The 25000-nt window shown below is 42.2% G+C and overlaps 2 protein-coding genes across 5 annotated transcripts in view; one reads left to right on the top strand and one right to left on the bottom strand.

The window, feature by feature from the left end:
- Nucleotides 1-121, top strand: part of LOC125027997 (EKC/KEOPS complex subunit TP53RK-like) — a 7249-nt gene extending 7128 nt beyond the window's left edge. For all 4 annotated transcript variants that reach the window (XM_047617238.1, XM_047617237.1, XM_047617235.1 and 1 more), the window contains exon 2: nt 1-121. This exon is cut by the window's left edge and continues 654 nt beyond it. In XM_047617238.1, coding sequence (XP_047473194.1) covers nt 1-19 — 19 coding nt within the window. In that variant the 3' untranslated portion in view covers nt 20-121.
- A 19979-nt stretch (nt 122-20100) lies between these two features.
- LOC125028067 overlaps nt 20101-25000 on the bottom strand; it is an 11605-nt gene continuing 6705 nt past the window's right edge. The window contains exons 2-6 of the mRNA XM_047617365.1: nt 24363-24497; nt 23979-24191; nt 23616-23836; nt 23292-23426; nt 20101-23151 (exon numbers count right to left, since the gene is read on the bottom strand). Coding sequence (XP_047473321.1) covers nt 21916-23151; nt 23292-23426; nt 23616-23836; nt 23979-24191; nt 24363-24497 — 1940 coding nt within the window. The 3' untranslated portion in view covers nt 20101-21915. The remainder of the gene's footprint in view (nt 23152-23291; nt 23427-23615; nt 23837-23978; nt 24192-24362; nt 24498-25000) is intronic.

Below are 25000 nucleotides of genomic sequence, written 5' to 3'. Positions count from 1 at the left end.
AAAGCTCTGTTTTGGTTAAGTGTGCCAATGATTTGTTATAAATGTGTATGGACACAAATATTCACTTATTTGAAAAAGTTAAATTTCTGCAAAATGACATTTTAATAAAAGGTAGCATAATTTTTCACCTTTATTATCCTCGTACTCTTAGTACTCACCAGTTGATTGACAACTCTACTGCTAGCTTTGTATGATATCTTACAATATATTACTGATCTTGCAAGTAGGCATACTATTATAATAAGTCGAAAATTTTGATTTTCTGTGTATGATATAAAAGATGACTTTCCAAACACAAGTTACTCAAGTCCATTTAAGATCCCAAATCTATTATCATACTTTCATATTAGACAGAGTTAGCAGACTAAGATGCAGTTATCAACCTACTGCATGTATAACAAAATTGCTTACACTTTACTTGTTTCCTAAATATCTTTTTCATGTATTCATGCCATGTTCACTTTGTAAATATTTCAAATTAATCTTACAAGGGTGACAAAGTGACATACCTATTCCTTTTCCTTCCACCTTTAACAAAATATTGCAAATAATACAGACTGCATTGCCATGCACAAGCTAAACTGACTCTGCAACTTGTTAGGGATTGTCATTCTTTTGGCCAAATCTGGTCACACTGTATAGGAAGAAGGTGAGGCATTCATTAAACAGATCATACTGTTTTTCTTATGGGCACTGATCAGTCTATGATCATCTTAGAAAGTTGTTTTGGGGTTATAATACCTTTACAAAAATTTCAACGCCTGCCTAAAATTAATTCAATCTGGATATATAGTAGGTTCTGCTCTCTTTTGTTAGCACCAAAGATAGATAACATGTTATCATACCACATGTTTTAACTTGACATCTAACCCACAAACGGATAAGAAAAACATTTAGTGCCTTTAATTCTAGTTACTTTTGTACTACAAATATTCCTTGAAACACTCATGAATGTGCAAATGTGGAAACAATATTAAAGATAAGGAGAGGCTTTAGTTATAAAATGATACCAAATATCAAGAGAATAATAAATGAAAAATCTTTATACCACATTATACTCATTGCTCATTTATACAACCATGAAATCAGTTTGAGTTTAAATAAATTACTATCATGACTACCATGATCACAAAAAAATAGAGCAAAAACAACAGTAGCCAAGGTAGTTTTCTAAATGAAAGGATATACACTCTCCACCCCTTAATCACATTAACTGATCAACTGACCACATGACCAGTGGCAAGAGACACAGTGGCGAGTTCTCCCATCGCATTTATTAGTTTTAATGATTATGGGGACATGTGAAGAGGCGTTGATGAAAAGATAACCTGAGAAGATACAAGTAATGTTACTCACATCATGAATAAAATTTTCTTACAGATTTTCATGACAGACCTGCCACCCAGTTGCTAACCAAGTTTCAGAATAGCAAATCTGACTCTATTTTCAATATTTTGATCACCTATGCCTTCATCAATGGAATCAGTAATATATAAGAATGCAATTACATACTGATGAAAATTGTAAATTCTAAAAGGAATACTATTCCTTAAGCTAAGTCAAATAAAATTAATTACTAATGCTGAAGCTGTCCTGGTTAAACTCTGGAAAGGGGCAGGTTGTTAATGGTTAAAAAGCAAATGAATGCACTAGACATTAAAGGGTCATATAGCACTAAGGAAAGTAGTGAATAGGGTAAAGACGGATGTTAATTATTAGATGTGCTACACACCAAAAGTCATGTAGCATTTTAGGATAGTATGGTATTGAAAAGTGAAAATATGGATGAGGGGAAACAGTAATTGGGCAAGGCAGGGATTAGTAATAAGGGGAAAGGGGGGTTAAGAGCAATTTGGAAGATACTTGTCTGTAAGAATAGAATCTGCAAATATCAGTGTTATAAGACTTATTATGAAACAATGAAAGGAGTATCAGAGATGTAGGAAGGGAAGAATTGGGTAATGAGATAAGGGATCAGGAGGAATGTCAACAGGGGAAGGATCTGGGGAAGGGCACTGTTGTGACAAAAGGAGCAAAAAGGATAATTGGGAAGGAAGTGGGATTGGTGTAGATGGAGCAGGGGGCAGTGGGGTGTGTTGGGAGAGTGAGAAGGGGTGTAAGGGGATAGATGTGGGCAATCACTTTGAGTATAGAGGGAATAGGAGATTGAGATGGTGAATGAGACGGTCATGTTTTTGGGTGGATCGTTATCAGAAAGTTCTGAATGTCCTCAAGAGTTTGAAAGGGAATTGGTTGGAGACGTCTGAAAAGTAAAGGTAAAGGCTTTAAGAGAGGGTGAATTGGGGGAGGAGAGGAAGAGCTTGGTGAGGAGAGGATACAGTAAGACAAGATGGAGTAGAACGTTTAGACTCGTTAATGCAATGAGGAGAGCAAGGAAATGGAGGGATAGTTACTAGGGAATTTGAGAATGGAGTGTCTGGATTTAGAATGGCAAAAGAATTTGACTGAGAGTTAGAGGGTAGAAGTGAGAATGCAGAGAGTAGGAAGAAAAGATACTTGGGGGTTAATGTAGAAACATACTGAGGAGAAGAGGAAGAGGCAGAGTGAAGGACAGCACTCGAAAAGGGAGCAAGCGAAAAATAATTTGGCATGCTTTCTGTTTGTCTTTGTTCAAAGTGAGTCCAAGTTTGAATTTAAGGACTGTTATCTCAGACATGAACTTGTAGGTAGGGCAGCTCCAATAAAATGCATTATGGGAGCCACCACAACTGACACACATGCATGATTGCATAGGGCATTTAGACCAATCATGGCCAGTTTGGACCATGCATGATTGGATAGGGCAGGATTCTCCATTAATATAAATTTCATAGGGAAGGTTATGTCTACAGTAGGTAATCTTGGCAATATTGATGTGGGACTTACTACAGCCTTTGGGGGGAATAGTGTAGCACTGTACTGATACTACAACATAGTCAATGAGGCAGATAAACAGGTCCTTTTCACAGTCTGACTAGTTTTTGTCATAGACAGGGAGATGTAAACAGTTCTGGTACAAGTATTAAGGGAGAAGTGAGGCCGGGCAGGAATAGGTTTGCCAGTGAGATCAGAGAGGATAGATAATGTATGAGCTTGTGACTCAGCTGTAATTGTGACAAGGTATGAACAATTGGAACAGCTGAGAAGGAAACTTTGCCTACTGTTTTTTGGAGACATTGTTACATATCAGGTTGAAGGACAATAGTCATGCTAAGTCTAGTGGAATGTAAATGTAAGTATTGTGGAGGATGGGCAGCTAAAGGCTAATGGTTAATGGTTTAAACAAATAAAAGTATTGTGGTGAAAGGGGTTTAAATGAGTTCTTTATTAGAACAAAATGTCTTATATGAGATAGAATGGTAGTAAAAAAAGGTAAAAAGAAGGGAAATAAACAGAGTACAATAGTGATTGTTAAAAGGGGACAGGGTTAAGGACAAAGGGTGATTAGATCAAATGGAGGGTATCTATAAACTGAAAAGTTGAAAAGATGGAGGATTCTATGAGGATGTCTGACAGGCAAGAGGGTTGAGGAATAGAGTACAAGGAAAAGCACTGGTTTCAGTAAAGCTGGGGCAGGATAGTAGGATATATGTGACAGAAATTGGAACATTACATAAGGAGCATAGTAGTGGGTCAGAGCATGACATGAAGTATGAATGCCTGAAGCAGGTGTGACCTATTTGTAAGCAGGCAAGACCCCACCAATTCCTTGCTTGTTGTCAAGGGGGGGAGGGGGGCTTAGGAGACAGAGACTGAGGCCCAAAGTAGGGGATCACCCCGGCCTCAACCTCAACTTTTGCCTCAACAAAATTTTCTCCCCCTTTCCTTTTCCTACTCTTCTCCATCCCCTTCTTCTGTCCACTTTTCCTAATTGTTAAGTACTTTTTACCAATTTGGCAACAATACTTTATCATAATGCTATACTTGTGGCTTCACCCCTAAGCCCCACCCTATTGCTGCATAATGAATACACCACTAATGACCTTAGATGCAGAAAATTTACAGTAATTAAAATAATAAATAAGCAGGGAAGAGCAGTTTCACAGCATCTGTTCTGATATGGGGCCAAGGTTTTATAGTTTGCAGTCTACTGGTGGTCAGACTTGACTAGAAAGATTGCCAATAACTATAGAGGAAAGTTTTGAAGTGGGGGTAGTAGTCAGTGGCTGGTGGTTGTGGACAAGGCAGCATTTTTTGCCAAGGCATTTGATTGTTAACTGCTGGGATCTCGACATGGCTGGGTATCCAGAAAAACTTGTTGATTTCTGTTTTATTTTAAGGCTTATAGGGTTGATATGGGGTATGGACTGTATGTGCGATATTGAGTTGCGTGAGTTGATAAAGATGGTGAAGGATGAGGAAGAGATGAAAATGCATTGTAAAGCAAAGAGAATAGCATATAGTTCTGTTGTAAGGACATTCGATTCTGGAGGAAGGGGAAAGTTGTTTAGAACTAACCAATAAAATGGAATGGAAGGAGAGCAAAAAGAAAAATCAAGTCATGAAAAGGATTGTACGCAAATGAAAGTGGTCAATATTAGAGATAGTGTTTCAGGAGCAACCTCGGGAAATAATAATGGAATCATCCCAAAGAGTGTGGCAACAGTTAAAATCTCCGGCTATGAAGAAAGGTGGTTGGAGTTATTACAGTAAAGTTTCAAACACCATAAAGTCAATGAGAAGGAAAGGTAAGTTGAAATAATTGGGATCCGGCAGTGAAGAGTGAGGGTATGATACAAAATGGCAATTGGGAATTGAGGATTGAGGATGCATAAGAAAGGTTTCTTAATGGCAGACAATGGATGGTTTATTGGAAGTTGGGAGGTGGCGAAGGTCAGGTCTGTGAGAACAAAAAACCTTGAATATTTCACTGTAGAAGAGCCATTGTGAAGTAATCAATGGGTGTCGAAGAGGTATGAGGAGGTGAATCCAAGGAATGAGGTAGGGAATCAGGGAAGGGAGGTGTAGTATTAGGAGGTTAATCAGAATGGTCCAGGGAAGGACACTGTTGTGACAAAAGAAATTCACGTGAATATCCAGAAGTAGAATGGATGACTGTAGTCATATTGAATGGACATGAAATGGGGTTACAGGAATTGGAAGATGGATGAGGGAGAGGAGATTTCTCTTGGGTCATGCTTTGAAAGTTTGGGATGTCCTCAAATGTTTCTGGAGGGGAGTTTGGTCTGGAGGTTTGGGAAATAAAGGATTTTTCATGAGGCGGTGAAAAGAAGATGGGTATCTGAGGAGTAGAAGATGTAGGTGTGAGAAGGGATATGTTAAGAGAAGATAGGGTGGAATGAGGAGGAAGAGGAGTTGTGGGTATTGTAGAATCTTGATTTAGAATGGAAAATGGGATTTGACTGGGAGATAGGGGTAGTAGAGGTGGGAAGGTGAGGAAAAGGGACAAGAGGTACTGAGGAAGATGTAGAGACAATTTGGGTAGAAGGGAGAGGTGTGGAGTAGAGGATAGCACTGGAGTAGGGAATGATAGAAACACCTTGTCAGCGTGCTTTCTGTATGGCCTCTCGTTGAGTGATTTGATTTGGTATGACAGGGCAAGATTCTCTGCCAATATAAACCTTATGGGGAAGGTCCTGTCTGTGGAAAATAAACTTGGCAATACTAATGTGGAACTTATGACGGCATCTGGGGGAATAGTGTAGCACTGTACTGATATTGTATCAAAAGATATCATCTACCTTTACTAGTCAGGTTGGGACATCCCACTTAATACCCCACTGGAGTTTGGTGCTGAATGTCCAAAGTTCATGACTTTGTTTGAAGGAGTGGAGGCTATTAATTCCATAATGCCGTGGAAGGGGCAGTTTCACCACTCCTTTTGCACCTGGTAGTGATATTCCCGCTGGTCAATCAGCCAGCTGTGACATTAGATCCAAAATCAGGACGTCTGACCTGGTAGTTAATGGAGTTGACAGCAATAGTCAATGAAGCAGGCGATTGAGTAAATAGGGCAATCAAACCAGTACAAGTATTAAGGGAGAAGCGTGGTTTACCAGTGAGGTTAACCAGGGAAGTTAGGTAAATGGGCTTGGGGCTCAGTTGTAACTGTAACAAGCCATGAATGATCAGGAAACTTTGCCTTCTTGTTTTTTGAGGCATTGTTGGAAGAGTAGGATATGGTCAGAGTAAAGGGTTGTAGGGGGAATCACTAAAAATTTATCCCACTTGGCTGGGTTAAACAGAGTACTCAAAGGTTTGTAAAGGTGGGAATTGTAGAGGGACGAGGACGTAAGGAAGGGGGAGTGGCGTAGAGTGAGGTAGTACAGAAGGGGTTGTAATAAAAAAGGAGGATGTAGGAAATGGAGATGATTGTGCAGATGGGGTGGGAAATATTCGGAGTAAGGAAGGAGTGTTTTTTGAAGGTTGCTAGATGATTCAGGATGGGTCAAGTTGACAGCAAGTGTTGAGCAGCAGGGTGCTGTTCATCAGAGACGTGATCAAAGGAGAGTCGGGTCGGTAAATCAGAGGCATTAAATTCAGGGAGGCTAATTGATAGAGGTACAAAATCTTCATTACTGGGCATGGCAACCTTGAAATATGTGGGGAAGATTAAAGATCCACCCCTCACAGTCCCCATGTGAGTTAATGGATAGACAATTAACCAAGGGAATACCATGCCCATCGGGTAAGGTAATGCCCACTGCTACGGCTCTTCCTGTTTGCATAACTATGTTTTAAACTTCTTTGCTACAGAATACTACACACTGGAGAAATATAGTAAATTAAAGTGGACAGTGGCAGAACATTAAAATATGATGGTTAATGGTTAATGGTTAAAAGCAAAATAAATGTGCTAGACATCTAAGGTCATGTAGCACTATAGTAAGTCTTAGTGAAGGGTGGTTGAGTTAGTGATTAGTTGTTAAAGCTGGGCAAAGGAATAGGTGAATGAATGGGTTAGGGTCGGGTAAGGTAATGTAAAGGGGTTAGATTAAGTGAAGGATATATATGCATTTGAGGAAGGAAAACAGGTTGTCAAAGCAGAAAGTGTGAGATTCTGTAAGGATGTGATAGGTTTGGAGGTCGGTATAGGGAGGATAGGTGGGGGAAAGTAGAGGTACAGGCTGCTTCAAAACGTGGGCATGACAAAAGAATGTGTGGGACTGAAAGAGAAACATTACATAAGGAACAGAGGGATGGATCGGATTGTGACATCAGATAGAGTGTGTTAGACGGGTGTGGCCAATGCGTAAACGGGCGATAGCCGTCTCCCGATGTCTGTTCCGTTGAAATGGAGCTGACCAGGCGGAGATTGATAGTTTTACAGTATGTAATTTATTAGTGTGGAGACCAAAAAGATTGCCATCGATTATACAAGAAGGTTTTAAAGTGTGGGTAATAATCCTTGGTTGGGATACGTGAGATACGTGGTTGGTTTGATGTGGACATAGCGTAGCGTGCTAGAGTATCTGCCTGTTCATTGCCGGGGATTCCAACATGGCTGGGCACCCAGCAGAATTTGATTGTTTTATGGCGCGTGGACAGGTAGATGTAGAACAACCAGTTCTGGATCTTACAAACAAGGGGTTTGATCATGTGTATTGACTTTATGAGAGTTAATGAGTTACGGGAGTCAGTAAAAATTGTAAAAGAGGAAGAGGGGAGTGAGTATATGTGTTTTAAGGCAAAAAGGAGTGCATACAGTTCTGTAGTAAGGACACTGATAACAGGAGGGAGGGGGTATTTGAAAGAACGAGTTGGGAAGATTACTGCAAAACCAGCACCGGAGGTGGTTTTGGAGCCGTCAGTGTAGACGGGAATACTGGAGGAATGAGTGTAGACATGGTCAAGGAAATGGGTGAGAAGGACAGCAGGAGGAATATTTGATTTTGGTGGGTCAGGGAAGACAGAGGAGCAAATATGGGGGTAAGGTATAAGCCATGGAGGGACAGAATGGACAGAGAACGGGAGAGGCCGGAGATGGGGAAAAGGGGAATGGGAGAGGAGGGTATCCATGCGAGTGGAGAGAGGGGTAGGTAAATGTGGAGAAGGAGCAAAGGTAGGAAGTAGGGATCGTGGGATAGTTAGTTTAATGAGGATAGAGAGATGGTATGCCTGATTCAGTGTACAGGCTCTCAACTGGAGAGGAGCGGAAGGCACCTAGGGCTAAGCGAAGACCACAGTGATGGATTGTATCAAGATGGGCAAGGAGAGAAGTTGAGGCAGAGGAGTAGATATGGCATCCATAATCGAGAGTGGAGAGGATCAAGGTAACATGAAGATGAAGGGGAGTTTTGCGATCTGAGCCCAAGGATATATGGGATAGGATTTGTAAGATTCGGAGAAGGCGGCGAGCTTTTTCTTTGATGTAAAGAATATGGTCTCGCCAGGATAGTTTGGAGTCAAAAAGGACGCCTAGGAATTTGCCAGAGGAACGGTGTTGGAGTGGAGTGCCATATATGAAAAGTAGAGGTGGGGGACCTACGCGTGTGTGAGAGAAAAGGATGGAGAAAGATTTGGAGGTAGAAAAGCGGAATCTATGGTTTGTGGCCCAGGAAGATGCTGATGATATTGCAGATTGAAGAAATTGGTAAAGATTTGGTATGGATGTGCCAGAGGCATAGATGGTTAAATCATCAACATATAGTGATGACCGGGTTCCTGGTGGTAGAACTGATACAATGTAATTTACAGCAAGAAGGAATAAGGTGGTACTAAGCACACTGCCTTGTGGGACGCCTTCAATTTGAGGAAAGAAAGATGATGTGTTAGAGGCAATTTTGACCTGCGTTGGGAGAGGAAAGACTTTATGAAGACACCCATGTTTTCCCGTATGCCTAGAGGGGACAGTTGTTGGAGAATATGGTATCTCCATGTCGTATTATATGCTTTTTTCTAGGTAAAACAATATAGCTAGTACGTATTCATGGCGTGCAAATGCGGATGTAATATATGTCAAAATGAGCAAGGGAGTCAGCTGTGCTTCGGGCACGGCGAAAACCAAACTGGAAAGGAGAGATAAGATTGTGTGATTCAAGATACCACATTAAGCGGGAGTTAACCATTCGCTCTAGTAGTTTGCATAAGCAGCTAGTTAGTGTGATGGGGCGATAGTCTTGAGGGAGGGTACCCGACTTATTGGGTTTGAGGAAGGGGAGGATAAAAGCTTATAGGGATAGCTGTATGGGCAGCTCTTAGGACCGTAGTTATGAAAAATTGTATAATTTCTGATACGGATGAGAGGGAAGATTGAGGGGTATGAATAGCAGAGAGTGAAGTGAAAGTACGCCAGTCGGCTCTATCAAAGCACCAGCGTGAGGAGTTAGGAAGTGATACATATGAAGTAGGAGAAAGGAGAACTGGAAAGTGGTCACTATAGGGAAAGTGGTCAAGAACTGACCAGTGGAAATCTAAATGAAGAGAAGGGGAGGATAGAGAGAGGTCAATGCATGAAAAAGACGTGTGTGTATCAAAGTGTGTGGGGCAATCTGAATTTAGAATAATAAGATCAGCTGTGGAGAGAAAGCGCTCTAGAGCTCGGCCATGGGTGTTGGTGATAGAATCACCGGAGACAAAATGGTAATTGGGGATTGGTATTGGAAAATGTGTAAGAAAAGTCTCTTGAAGGCATACAATGGATCGGTTATAAGAGGAGAGGATATGACGGAGGCCGCGAATGTTCCAATGAAGGATAGTTATACTTTCGTACCCCCCCCCCCCAATCCTTTGCCCGTTGTTGTCGTGGGGGGGCTTAGGAGACGGAGACTGAGATCCAATGATGGGGAACTCCTCAACCTTGGGACTCAGCCATCGACTCAAATAATTTTGCATGGTCTTTTTTTCCCACTCATACTTTTCGTTTCAGTTTCTTCACCAATCCCTTCTACTATCCACCTCCTAAGGTGTGAGAGCCGTGCTGAAAGGATGAAAGGCTGACTTTATGTCAGTCCTGAACGGCCTGAGGGAACCATGGGCACGGTATTCCCCTGCCATACCTGACCCTTACCCCTCAAGGGGACCCTGAGGGGTGGACTGTTTTTGTTTTTGATTCCCCAACATACTCTAGGCTTATCATGACCAATAATGAAGACGTAATCCCACTTTTAGGGGCAATGAGGCTTGTCCCTTTATCAAATAGCCCCAATCCCGGCTCTCCTTTGACCACGGCTCCGAACACTGCAACAACCTACCCCCTCATCAATGCATACTAGTACAGTATCAACCCTAATCAACAACCAACCCCCAGGAGACATTTCTACTCTCCCTACATGCTCAACTTCAACACCTTTACTCCCACAACCTTTTTCATCAACCACCCCATCTCCCCTTATTACTACCTTACAACCTTATTGCCCACCTCCCCATAACACTACCCCCCTCAACACTCTTTCGTGATCCCTCCAACAGCTCCCTACTCTCAAAACACCCTCCTCTTCCAGCAATGCCTCCAAAAACAAGTAAGCAAAGTCTCTTTCCGTAGCCGACCCGACCCGACCACCCCCGTCTCGTCACAGTAACAACTGAAAACGAAGCTATAGCTTTAACAAAACTAACTATCCTATGTGGTAATCCCATCCCTACAGAACCTCATCCAACCCTCAATACTTGCACCGGAACTGTCTCTATCTCCCCAACAGATTGCCCAATCTATGACAAAGAATGGTCAGATTGTGGAGAGGACTTACTCGCCTGTCTCACGGACTATGATGCAACATATGTACGATGCTACTCCATTCCTCCCAGAGGAAATCGTAAGAAATCCATTAACATTGCCAAAATTACTTTCCGAAGACATGACCTTCCCTTTAATGTTTACATAGGTGGGGAATCCCTACCTGTCCGACCATATCAACCTCCTCCTCGTCAGTGCCAAAATTGTTGGCGTTTAGGACACCCAGCCAAACACTGTCATTCCACAGCCAGATGCCCGCTATGTGCCCAACCTGGCCATACTCGATCAAACTGCTCTGCACAATCACGCACATGTGCCAACTGTGGTGGCCCCCATAATGTATTTTATAGAGGCTGCCCCACCTACTAATTTGAGTCTGAGGTAGCAACTCTCAGATTCAGACTTTGACTCACTCTACGTGAAGCCAGACAGGAGGCACGTCGACGAGGTTTTTCTCTTACCCCCTACTCCAGTAATGTCGCTCACTCTGCCAATCCCCCTACCTCCCAAGCTCCTACACCCTCTCCTAAACCTAACCCCCCTCCATCTAACTTCCCCTCTTCTACCTCCTACCTTCCCCAGTCAAATTATTTTGCCATCCTAAACCCAGACACTCCAATCTCTACCCAACCAAATGATTTTGCCATCCTAAATCCAGACACTCCAATCTCTACTACAGCCCTAACACCTTCCCTGCACTACCCGCAGCAGACAGAATAAACGTTCCACCCCCTCCTCCCCTACTTCACAATCGCCTCCACCTTCCTTTGACCCTATTTTTCAGACACCAGACATTTCTTCCCCCCCTCACAAGAAAACCTTTATCTCACAAAACTCCGCAACCAACCCAATTACAGAAACTCTTGAAGATATCCAGAACTACATATAGAGTCCCAAACTAATACTCATCCACCTTCAAATTCTACATTTCCCGCTCCCTCCACACTCAAAGTGACTGCCGATATCCATCTCCCTCCTACTCATATTCTCCCTACACCCAATCCTCCTACCCCATCCCAACAAAACCCCTCCCCCCGACTCCACCCCACCTATATTAACCCTCCCACCATCCCCTTTATCCCTTCCACTCCCTCTTGGATACACACGTGAATCCCTCATGTCACAAGTACCTATTCCCCAGACCCGCTACCTCCCAACACCCCTCCTGATACAATACCACCTCCCCAACCTCATTCTTTATCCCACCCTCTAGCACCTTCCCCTTCAAAGTCTCCAAAACGTACTACAATCGTTATCGCTAAATCAAAGGAAGTATAACTACCCTTCATTGGAACATTCGCGGTTTCCGCTCTCACAGACCTGACCTCCGACATATCCTCTCCTCTTATAGCCCATCCATTATATGCCTTCAAGAAACTTTTCTTACACATTCTCCAATACCAATCCCCAATTACCATTTTGTTTCTTCCCCACACTCCCTTTATGTCTCGTCCATACTTATCAACCAGAAAACACCTTATGTCATACCTCCATTTCAAACCACTGTCCCTTGTACAGTTATTCGTATCTTTCTTCGTCGCTGGATCAGAGTGATTTCAGTCTACTTCTCCCCTTCCCACCCCATCAACTTCGTCGCTTTTGAAAACCTAATTTCCCAACTTCAATCACCTTTACTCATAGTAGGTGATTTTAACTGCCGCCACACTCTTTGGGGTGATTATCACCAACACCCGTGGCCGAGTTCTGGAGTGCTCCCTCTCCACAGCTGATCTTATTATTCTAAATACAGATCACCCCACACACTTTGATACACGCATGCAGTCTTTTTCATGCATTGACCTCTCTCTATGCTCCCCTTCTCTTCATTTAGATTTCCACTGGTCAGTTCTAGACCACTTTCCCTATAGCGACCACTTTCCAGTTCTCCTTTCTCTAACTTCATTTGTACCACTTCCTAACTCCCCACGCTGGTGCTTTGATAGAGCTGACTGGCATACTTTCACTTCACTCTCTACTATTCATACCCCTCCATCTTCCCTCTCATCCGTATCAGAAATGATACAATTTTTTATAACTACGGTCTTAAGAGCTGCCCATACAGCTATCCCTCGAACCTCAAGACCCTATACCTCCAAATGTGTTCCATTTGGAGGTACTCCGTGTAAAACGTGCAGCCTGGAGCAGTTACCGCTACAAACAAGGTATCCCTCATCAACTATCAGCTCTTATTTCCTTTAAAAGAGCATCTGCCTGTTTTCGTCGTACAATCCGAAATAGTAAAACAAATAGCTGGCGAAATTATGTTTCCTCAATTACAACCTCTACATCTATCTCAAATGTTTGGCGCCGGATCCATAAACTATCAGGCAAACATCCCCCCCATCCAGCCCCCGTCCTCCATATTTGAGATACCCTCATCTCTGATCCTCCCAAAGTCGCTAATGAACTGGGTGATTATTTCAGCCAGGTCAGTAGTGGCTCTCACCTTTTTCCAAACTTCTCTTCTATTAAAACCATCAGGGAACGTGCCCCCATTATCTTCACCCTATCCTCTGCCGAATCCTATAATGCTCCCTTTTCTTCCTCTGAACTCAGTGCTGCCCTAAAATCGTGCCATAACACTCATGAAGGCCCTGACGGTATTCACTACGTATGGTCCGACAACTCCCATCTTCCTCATTATCCTTCCTATTAACAACTTACAACCATTTATGGACATCAGGAAATTTTCCTTCTCATTGGCGAGAAGCTCTTATCCTCCTCTTCCTGAAACCCAATAAATCGGGTACCCTCCCTCAAGACCATCGCCCCATCGCACTAACTAGCTGTTTATGCAAACTACTAGAGCGAATGGTTAACTTCCGCTTAATGTGGTATCTTGAATCCCACAATCTTATCTCTCCTTCCCAGTTTGGTTTTCGCCGTGCCCGAAGCACAGCTGACCCCCTTGCTCATTTTGAGACATATATTACATCCGCATTTACACGCCATGAATCCGTACTAGCTATGTTTTTTGACCTAGAAAAAGCATGATACCACATGGAGGTACCATATTCTCCAACAATTGTCCTCTCTAGGCATACGTGGAAACATGGGTGTCTTCGTAAAGTCTTTCCTCTCCAAACGCACCTTCCTGGTCAAAATTGCCTCTGCCACATCATCTTTCTTTCCTCAAATTGAAGGTGTCCCACAAGGCTTAGTACCACCTTAAACCTTCTTGCTGTAAATTACATTGCCTCAGTTCTACCACCAGGAGCCCGGTCATCACTATATGTTGATGCCTCTGGCACATCCATACCAAATCTCTACCATTTTTGTTCAATCTGCAATATCATCAGTTTCCTCCTGGGCCACAAACCATGGCTTCCGCTTTTCTACCTCCAAATCTTTCTCCATCCATTTACCTCGCACACGTGTAGGTCCTCTACCTTCACTCTTCTTATATGACACTCCACTCCAACACCATTCCTCTGGTAAATTCCTAGGCGTCCTTTTTGACTCCAAACTATCCTGGCGAGACCATATTCTTTACATCAAAGAAAAAGCTCGCCGCCGTCTCCGAATTTTACAAACCCTGGGGTTCAGATCGAAAAACACTCCTTCATCTTCATGTCACCTTAATCTTCTCCACTCTAGATAATAGATGCCATATCTACTCCTCTGCCTCAACTTCTCTCCTTGCTCATCTTGATACAATCCATCACTGTGGTCTTCGCTTAGTCCTAGGTGCCTTCCGCTCCTCTCCAGTTGAGAGCCTGTACATTGAATCAGGCATACCATCTCTCTCTCGACTCCGTGTTCTTCTCTCTCTCCGATGTTATGCTCGATTCCACCAACTTCCCCTCACTAAACTAACTATCCCACGATCCCTACCTCCTACCTTTGCTTCTTCTCCACGTTTACCTACTCCTTTCTCCACTCGCATTGATACCCTCCTCTCCCATTCCCCTTTTCCCCATCTCCGACCCCTCCCGTGCTCTGTCCATTCAGTCCCTCCATGACTTATACCTTGCCCCCATATTTGCTCCTCTGTCTACCCTGACCCACCAAAATCAAATATTCCTCCTGCTGTCCTTCTCACCCATTTCCTTGACCATGTCTACACTCATTCCTCCAGTATTCCCGTCTACACTGACGGCTCCAAAACCACCTCCGGTGCTGGTTTTGCAGTAATCTTCCCAACTCGTTCTTTCAAATACCCCCTCCCTCCTGTTACCAGTGTCCTTACTACAGAACTGTATGCACTCCTTTTTGCCTTAAAACATATATACTCACTCCCCTCTTCCTCTTATACAATTTTTACTGACTCCCGTAACTCATTAACTCTTATAAAGTCAATACACACGACCAAACCCCTTGTTTGTAAGATCCAGAACTGGTTGTTCTACCTGTCCACACGTCATAAAACAATCAAATTTTGCTGGGTACCCAGCCATGTTGGAATCCCCGGCAATGAACAGGCAGATACTCTAGCACGCTACGCTGCTATGTCCACATCAAACCAACCACGTTTCTCACATATCCCAGCCACGGATTATTACCCACACTTCTTGTATAATCGATGGCAATCTTTTTGGTCTCCACACTAATAAATTACATACTGTAAAACTATCAATCTCCGCCTGGTCAGCTCCATTTCAACGGAACAGACATTGGGAGACGGCTATCGCCCGTTTACGCATTAGCCACACCCGTCTAACACACTCCTATCTGATGTCACAATCCGATCCATCCCTATGTTTCTTATGTAATGTTTCTCTTTCAGTCCCACACATTCTATTGTCATGCCCACGTTTTGAAGCAGCCCGAACCTCTACTTTCCCCCACCTATCCTCCCTACACCGACCTCCAAACCTATCACATCCTTACAGAATCTCACACTTTCTGCTTTGACAACCTGTTTTCCTTCCTCAAACGCATATATATCCTTCACTTGATCTAACCCTTTACATTACCTCATCCGACCCTAATCCATTCACTCACCAATTCCTTAACCCAGCTCTAACAACTAATCACTAACCTAACCACCCTTCACTAACATTAACTATAGTGATACATGACCTTAGATGTCTAGCACATTTATTTTGCTTTTAACCATTAACCATTATACTTTCGTAGATTTTGTGAAAACGATTGTATTACGTGTTGGGAATTTGAAGGGGAAGGAGCTAGAGGGTGGGATAACGAATGAGAGGGGGGAGGTGGTGTTGTATCAGGAGGGGTATTAGGAGGTAGAGGGTCTGTGGAACGTTTATTCTGTTTGTTGCGGGTAGTGCGTGGAGGGAGGGGGGAAAGTGTTCGGGGTAGAGATTGGAGTGTCTGGATTTAGAATGGCAAAAGAATTTGACTGGGGAAGGTAGGAGGTAGAAGAGGGGAAGTTAGATGGAGGGGGGGGTAGGTTTAGGAGAGGGAGTAGGAGCTTGGGAGGTAGGGGAAGTGGTAGAGTGAGCGACATTACTGGAGTAGAGAGTAAGAGAAAAACCTCGTCGACGTGCCTCCTGTCTGGCTTCACGTAGAGTGAGTCAAAGTCTGAATCTGAGAGTTGCTACCTCACTCAAATTTGTTGGTGGGGCAGCCTCTTTAAAATACGTTATGGGGGCCGCCACAGTTGGCACATGTGCGTGATTGTGCAGAGCAGTTTAATCGAGTATCGTCAGGTTGGGCACATAGCGGGCATCTGGCTGTGGAACAGCAGTGTTTGGCTGGGTGTCCTAAACGCCAACAATTTTAGCACTGACGAGGAGGAGGTTGGTATGGTCGGACAGTGAGGGATTCTCCACCTATGTGAACATTAAAGGAAAGGTCATGTCTACGGAAAATAATTTTGGCAATGTTAGTGGGTTTCTTACGATGACCTCTGGGAGGAATGGAGTAGCATTGTACTAATGTCGCATCATAGTCCGTGAGGCAGGCGAGTAAGTCTTCTCCACAATCTGACCAATCTTTGTCATAGATTGGGCAATTTGCTGGGGAGATAGAAACAGTTTCGGTGCAAGTATTGAGGGTTGGATGAGGTTCTGTAGAGATGGGATTGCCATATAGATCAGTTACATTTACTAATGCTATAGTTTGGTTTTCAGATGTTACTGTGATGAGACGGGAGCGGTCGGGTTGGCTACGGAAAGAGACTTTACCTACTTGTTTTTGGATACATTGCTGGAAGAGAAGGGTGATGTCAGAGCAGGGAGTTGTGGGAGGGATCACGAAAAATCGGTCCCATTTGGCTGGGCTAAATAGAGTATCTAAGATTCTTGTAGAGGTGGAGGTAGTAGAAGGGCGGGGGCGTGTGGAGGAGGGAGTAGTGTTATGGGGAGGTTGGCAATCAGGCTGTAAGGTAGTAATGAGGGAGAATGGGGTAGTTGATGAAGAAGGTTGTGGGGGCAGAGGTGTTGAATTGAGGATGTTGGGAGAGTGGAAATGTCTCCTGGGGGTTGGGTGTTGATTAGGGTTGATACTGTACTAGTAGGCATTGCGGAGAGGGTAGTTGTTATAGTGTTCGGAGCCGTGGTCAAAGGAGAGCCTGGGGTCAGGGAATCGGGAGAGTTTGAATTATTGAGGCTATTTGATGAATGAAAGAGGAATCTTCATTACTGGCCATGGTAAGCCTGTAGTATGTTGGGGAGAAAAAAACAGTCCACCCCTCAGGGTCCCCTTGAGGGGTAAGGGTTAATAATGGTTAATGGTTAAAAGCAAAATAAATGTACTAGACATCTAAGGTCATGTAGCACTATAGTTAATGTTAGTGAAGGGTGGTTGGGTTAGTGTTTAGTTGTTAAAGCTGGGTTAAGGAATTGGTGAGTGAATGGGTTAGGGTCAGATGAGGTAATGTAAAGGGGTTAGATCAAGTGAAGGATATATATGCGTTTGGGGAAGGAAAACAAGTTGTCAAAGCAGAAAGTGTGAGATTCTGTAAGGATGTCTATGTAGGGAGGATAGGTGGGGGAAATTAGAGGTACGTGGGCATGACAATAGAATATGTGGGACTGAAAGAGGAACATTCGGAAACCGCGAATGTTCCAATGAAGGATAGTTATACTTTCGTTGATTTACTGTCAAAAAATGCAGTGCGTGTTGGAGAATTTGAAGGGGAAGGTGCTAGAGGGTGGGATAAAGAATGAGTTTGGGGAGGTGGTGTTGTATCAGGAGGGGTGTCGGGAGGTCGAGGGTCTGGGGAAGAGGGTACTTGTGACATGAGGGATTCACGTGTGTATCCAGGAGGGAGTGGAAGGGATAGAGGGGATGGTGGGAGGGTTAATATAGGTGGGGCTGGAGTCGGGGGGAATGGGTTTTGTTGGGATGGGGTAGGAGGATTGGGTGTAGGGAGAATATGAGTAGGAGGAAGATGGATATCGGCAGTCACTTTGAGTGTGGAGGGAGCGGGAGTTGTAGAATTTGAAGGTGGATGAGTATTAGTTTGGGACTCGATTATGTAGTTCTGGATATCTTCAAGAGTTTCTGTAGTGTACTTGGTTGGGTAGTTTTGTGAGATAAAGGTTTTCTTGTGAGGGGGGGAAGAGAAGTCTGGTATCTAAAGAATAGGGGCAAAGGAAGGTGGAGGTGATTGTTGGGTAGGGGAAGAGGGGGTGGAACGTTTATTCTGTCTGCTGCGGGTAGTGCGAGGAGGGAGAGGGGAAGGTGGTGGGGCTGTAGTAGAGATTGGAGTGTCTGGATTTAGGATGACAAAAGAATTTGACTGGATAGAGATTGGAGTGTCTAAATTTAGGATGGCAAAAGAATTTGACTGGGGAAGGTAGGAGGTAGAAGAGGGGAAGTTAGATGGAGGGGGGTCGGGTTTAGGAGAGGGTGTAGGAGCTTGGGAGGTAGGGGGATTGGCAGAGTGAGCGACATTACTGGAGTAGGGGGGTAAGAGAAAAGCCTCGTCGACGTGCTTCCTGTCTGACTTCACGTAGAGTGAGTCAAAGTCTGAATCTGAGAGTTGCTACCTCAGACTCAAATTGGTAGGTGGGGCAGCCTCTATAAAATACATTATGGGGGCCACCACAGTTTGCACATGTGCGTGATAGTGCAGAGCAGTTTGATCGAGTATGGCCAGGTTGGGCACATAGCGGGCATCTGGCTGTGGAATGGCAGTGTTTGGCTGGGTGTCCTAAACGCCAACAATTTTGGCACTGACGAGGAGGAGGTTGATATGGTCGGACAGGTAGGGATTCCCCACCTATGTAAACATAAAAGGGAAGGTAATGTCTACGGAAAGTAATTTTGGCAATGTTAATGGATTTCTTACGATTTCCTCTGGGAGGAATGGAGTAGCATCGAACATATGTTGCATCATAGTCCGTGAGACAAGCGAGTAAGTCCTCTCCACAATCTGACCATTTTTTGTCATAGATTGGGCAATCTGTTGGGGAGATAGAGACAGTTCCAGTGCAAGTATTGAGGGTTGGATGAGGTTCTGTAGGGATGGGATTACCACATAGATCAGTTAGTTTTGTTAATGCTATAGCTTCGTTTTCAGTTGTTACTGTGACGAGACGGGAGTGGTCGGGTCGGCTACGGAAAGAGACTTTGCCTACTTGTTTTTGGAGGCATTGTTGGAAGAGGAGGGTGTTTTGAGAGAAGGGAGCTGTGGGAGGGATCACGAAAAATCGGTCCCATTTGGCTGGGCTAAATAGAGTATTTATGATTCTTGTAGAGGTGGGGGTGTAAGAAGTGCGGGGACGTGTGGAGGAGGGAGTAGTGTTGAGGGGGGTAGTGTTACGGGGAGGTGGGCAATAAGGTTGTAAGGTAGTAATAAGGGGAGAAGGTTGTGGGAGTAAAGGTGTTGAAGTTAAGCATGTTGGGAGAGAACTGTCTCCTGGGGGTTGGTTGTTGATTAGGGTTGATACTGTACTAGTATGCATTGATGAGGGGGTAGGTTGTTGCAGTGTTCGGAGCCGTGGTCAAATGAGAGCTAGGATTGGGGCCTCATTGCCCCTAAGAGTGGGGTTACGTCTTCATTATTGGCCATGATAAGCCTGGAGTATGTTGGGGAAAAAAATAGTCCACCCCTCAGGGTCCCCTTGAGAGGTAAGGGTCAGGTATGGCAAGGGAATACCGTGCCCATGATTCCCTCAGGCCGTTCAGGACTGACAAAGTCAGGCTTTCATCCTTTCAGCACGGCTCTCACACCTTAGGAGGTGGATAGTAGAAGGGATTGGTGAAGAAACTGAAATGAAAAGTATGAGTGGGAGAAAAGACCATGCAAAATTAGTTGAGTCGATGGCTGAGGGGTTCCCCATCATTGGGTCTCAGTCTACGTCTCCTAAGCCCCCCCACGACAACAACGGGCAAAGAATTGGGGGGGGGGGGGGGTAAGGGTAGGTATAAAGCAGGGGGATACTGTGCCCATGGCTGAGTCCCAAGGTTGGGGAGTTCCCCATCATTGGGTCTCAGTCTCCGCCTCCTAAGCCCCCCCCACGACAACAACGAGCAAGGGATTGGGGGGATTAAAATATGATACTATTGATACTTTAATTTAATTAAGGGAAGAAGTAAATACCCAATTGATAGACATCTTATATTTACATCTGATAGTTGAGTTACATGTATGTACATGATAAATGTTACATGTTATGTACATATACAAATTTTTTGAGACCTTAAAATTCACTACCAGATAAAAAAAAGTAAATATTTGCTTTAAATCAAAGGAACAATGTTTGCTTTAAAGATGATAGACTGATAAATCACAGTTAATCACAATTATATAGTAAACACATCTCAGGTAAAAAATTGTACTCTTTTGCGAGATAATGCATCTCCATGTACATTGTGACAAGAATTTATTACCCAATTCAAATACCTTTTAAGATAGCATTGTTGATTACAGAACTTAAATATTAAGGCACAAAAGAATTACTTTACACATTGCCATTCTATAGGAAAAAAATTACATTTATCTTACATGAGAGCATAAACCATTCTGTAGACTTGGAGAAGAGAATGCAACTTCAACAACTTTTTATTTGCTGAATTTTGCACAGAACTCCAAATGTTAAACATGATTTCACAAACATACAAAGGTAAATGATATGTAAACATTTTTGCATTCCTTATCATCTCTACAATAAGATTTGATACTCACTACCTGAAACCCAGCACAGACAGACCAAGCACTTTACTTGATTCTGTTCCTTGAGGATATTCAAGAGCATCATAAATTATATATAAAACTGCTATCAATACAACTTATATACAGTAAAACTTGGTCCTTTAAATTTTTGGTTGCCATTTTACAATGACTTAAAATTCCAATTTTTCCTCATTATCTTAAACCAAATAAATATGACCTTTTCAGGTGCCAATTAGTATATACATATAGGGCTACATTTATATATATTTATATAAATATATTTCTCCTGAGTTCAAAATACATCACTCAATAGACTAAATGTGGGAGAAGACAAGCTAATAGTACATGCAACTTTTCATATTTCTTAACTATTTGGCTGACCTGACTTTAAAAGGAAAATTTTGATGATTATATTTCTTATTGCTTAAACTTTTGATATTTTGAGACTTCATTACTATGAGTGAAAGATCTCCTATTGGTTGCACAAAAATAAGTTAGAAAAAAACTAAATTTTCAATGCACTTAACACATCTACAAATAACTAAAAAACATTATCAGACAAGGTTGTAGACAAAACACATTCAGAAGCAAAGACACAGACAAAGGTCAGACCAGGGAACCAGGTTAACATTTTCCTCCATTCTTTTTTCTTCTTCCATCACATTTCGTCTTGTAATCTGAACCATTCCTCACAGCGCATTCCTACCACAATATATCCCAGGACATGCACTATGGTTCAAAAAAAGGCACACAGTTTATCTAAACTTCTACTAGACAATTTGGACAGTTAAGATCACATTTGTTTGCATTTCACTTTCTAACACAAATCATACACTGCTGAAATCAGATACTTTCATATGGTATATAAATATATCTTAACTTTCAGTGGTGCAAGAACAGAATGTTAAAATAAAAGACCTTTCCTGTAACAACAAAATGCATAAGCCGTAATCCTATATCCATTATAAAAAAAGAGATTATTATTTACATAAACAGCACATTGCAGAGAATGCCTTGTCAATTAATATGATACACCAGGCAACATTTTTAGCACCTCAAGAATTGGGCACATATTCACAGGCAATCTAATGAGATCACACAAGTAAAACAAAAAACAAAAAATAAAAAATTAGGATAAGAAAATAATTTTCTTCTATTCTGTAATAAAGAAAAATGTGCAAGATACAAAGTTATCTTCCATAACACAGTTAAATTTATAAAACAAACATACACACCCTCACACATTTCATTTTCTTGGAGTAGCAGATGTTCTGAAGACTTTTCTTGGTGTGGCGGGAGTTTTGTGAGTCTTCTCTTGACTTCTTGTCACCATCGACTTATGGCTCCATGTGTGAGAGCGAGTATGAACCCTTGCAGATTTTGGAATAGGTTCTTCTGCAGATTCTGCTTCGATGTCAGAAGTTCTTTTTCTCTTGGGTGTCACAGTTTTTGGTACATTCTGGACAACTGTTTCTGTTGTCCCTCTATTAACTGACTTAAGCACACGATTACTTGGATCAACAGCAGAACTACCAATAGCTTTCAAAGACCTGGCACTAGTTCCTGCTGTCTCCTCTTTCTCTTGTTCTTTCCATTCATTGTTATTATTGGAAGCAACAGGGGTCTGCTCTTTATTTTCAATTTCCATTCCTGGTGGCACATGGATATTCGATCTTGTCCTTCTTCTGCCGTCATTCTTCTCTGATGCCAAGTTCCCTCCTAAAGACTTTCCTCTACCTGCCATTCCTCTGTGCTTTCTTCCTCTTGCATCTATTCCTGGACTTGTGGTGCTACTTGACACAACTGGAATTTGTATATCATCTCTCAGTGGCCTAGTGTCTAGTCTACTTTCTGTCAAATTTTCTGGTTTGATTTCAGTTCTAGCTTCTGATCTGTTTTCTGGTATATTTTCTAATACACTTTCAGGCAAGGGCTCTTTTGAAGTTTCTGGTCTGAAGTCTGACATTTTTTCTAATACACTTTCCCGTGGCATTGATGGTGGTAGTGCCTGACTGGTAGGGGGTAGCAATCTGGATGTAAACTGATCCTGAACATTAGTTACATTGTCACTTGATGTACTCGGTACTGCATGTACACTTGCACAGCCACACTCAGAACAACCCACTTTAGTAGACTCCACACCTAGTGTAGTGGTATGACCACCTTCACCAATATTACTTCCACTGTTACAGCCTAAGCTACTACCATTTTCTTGGTCAAGATCTGAACACCCCTGGCTCTCATCTGGTCCATCTGGCTGATTTTCCTGACCCAGATCTTGTTGGTTTGTCTGCCATTTCTCAGGAAGACGCTCCTTAATCCTCAGAACACCTCGGTTACCTTCGTGCCGTGTTGCTTGACTCTGGTTGTATACGTGAACTTTGACTGTGGCTTCCTGTGTTCTGTCTTCTTCAGCAGCTGGTCGTCTGGTAGCTGGCTTTGTGGGTGAACCCTTCTTCATACCCTTTTGTTGCAAAAGTACCTACAAAAGAAAATGGTAGTTTATAATTCAATTATAACAATATTTCTCCTAGCACATAATGTAGTTGTATGATCAATCATCCAAGTACATAGAAGTTATTACTATTTTCATTAAAAAATTAAGAAATAATAAAATCTTACCTCTCTCTTCGGTCTGCCTGGAGGATCAAGGAAGACTGTGACTGCACTTGTATTATCTGCTCTGAGATTAAGTTTGAGGTAGCGTCCCAAGGCTCCAGATACTACTGAGCGGGATGGATTCACCCATAATCTTTGCTGCAAATAGTAATACACTTTAAAATTTGTAGGAAAAAACATACACAAACTAACGCATATAATCTTCCCATTCAATAAATCCTTTTAAATATTCAGAGCCTTCATCCCCCCAAAAATATATATCTGGAGGTTAGCATATAATTTCTCAGAAGGTCTACTCTTTAATTTTTCCTTTGAAATATAACTCACCTTCCCACATGAGGTAGGTATGCCTAAATAATGTTTTTCATTATTTTTCTCAGCTGAATGGGCCACACTAACTGCAGCATCAGGTGTAAGCACATTCCAGAGGCCATCTGTACCGAAGATGAGACATCTATGCCGCTTAATATCTATTGGCATGACACACACATCGGGCTCTGGGGATACTACAAACTGGTCATTTGTAGCATTATAGCTCCACAAATCACCTGAAAAACAAGGCCACTGTTAGACACCTACACACATTAGAGAATGAAGTTGTAAGTTAAGTTTGCAAGATATTAGCTTTAAAAATAAAAAGTTAAGCAGTTCACCATGATGCTTCACATCTCATCCCACCAGTAAACTAACCTAGAGATCTAGCAACTGCCAGGAAAGGAATTTCATCCATTGGTGTAGATCTGCGTACAGGACCCTGGTGACCTGACTTTGGCCTGTTCCACACCACACGTGGCACCCCAGATTTGTTTATGACCTTGCCACCACATTCTGTGATACGTGTCTTTTCTGCTATACTCTCAGGCTTGTGGTCCCGGGTCAGAGCCTCACCATGCCAACCACCATCTGTAAGTTAAGATAAAAAAAAAATTAAAAAAAAAAAAATCTACGTACTAGAGTACAGCTGCTACATAATATATAAATCCACTTTTCAAATACAATGGCCTGAGGGAAAAAAAAAAAAAAAAAAAAAAAAAAAAAAAAAAAAAAAAAAAAAAACACAGTTACCCCATTTACCTGGGTCTTCACAGCCAAGAACAATGCCTGAATCACCAACATGACCAATGTAAATCTTTTGTCTTCTGATGAATGCTACACTTGCTGTTGTTCCACTTGTACTTGGCCACCCTGAAGCAGTTCTAGGCCATTGGTCTGCAAATAAAAAATTAAAATAACTAATTTTTTTCTTATTATCGAGATTGTAAGAACAACGTCCTTTATACCATATATATATATATATATATATATATATATATATATATATATATATATATAAAGTACATTTTTAATAGAAATTGTCAATTTTCTGAATATACACTAATAGAAGATTGAAGACATTTTACTCCCTGTATTTAATCTTATTTTTTCATGAAAAGTTACAGAATTAGTTAGCTATCTTATTATAGGAGCACAAAACTTTACGATGAGGATATGTGATCACACTTTCTCTTCTTTTGACAAGGTCTGGTCACAATTTTTGACTAATTGATATGAGGCTTCCTTATTATGTTGAAAGTAAAAAAACAGCTTTTCTCCATTTATACCCTGTTTCTTCTCTATGTAGTCAACTGGATAAAAATATAGTAATAAATAAATAAATAAATTCCAGGAATCCCAAAATGAGGGTTATATTAGAGAACAAAAATGTACAATAA

This window comes from Penaeus chinensis, chromosome 8 (genome assembly GCF_019202785.1).
Source record: "Penaeus chinensis breed Huanghai No. 1 chromosome 8, ASM1920278v2, whole genome shotgun sequence".
Classification (NCBI taxonomy): Eukaryota; Metazoa; Arthropoda; class Malacostraca; order Decapoda; family Penaeidae; genus Penaeus; species Penaeus chinensis.
This window is presented reverse-complemented; position numbering and strand designations above follow the sequence as displayed.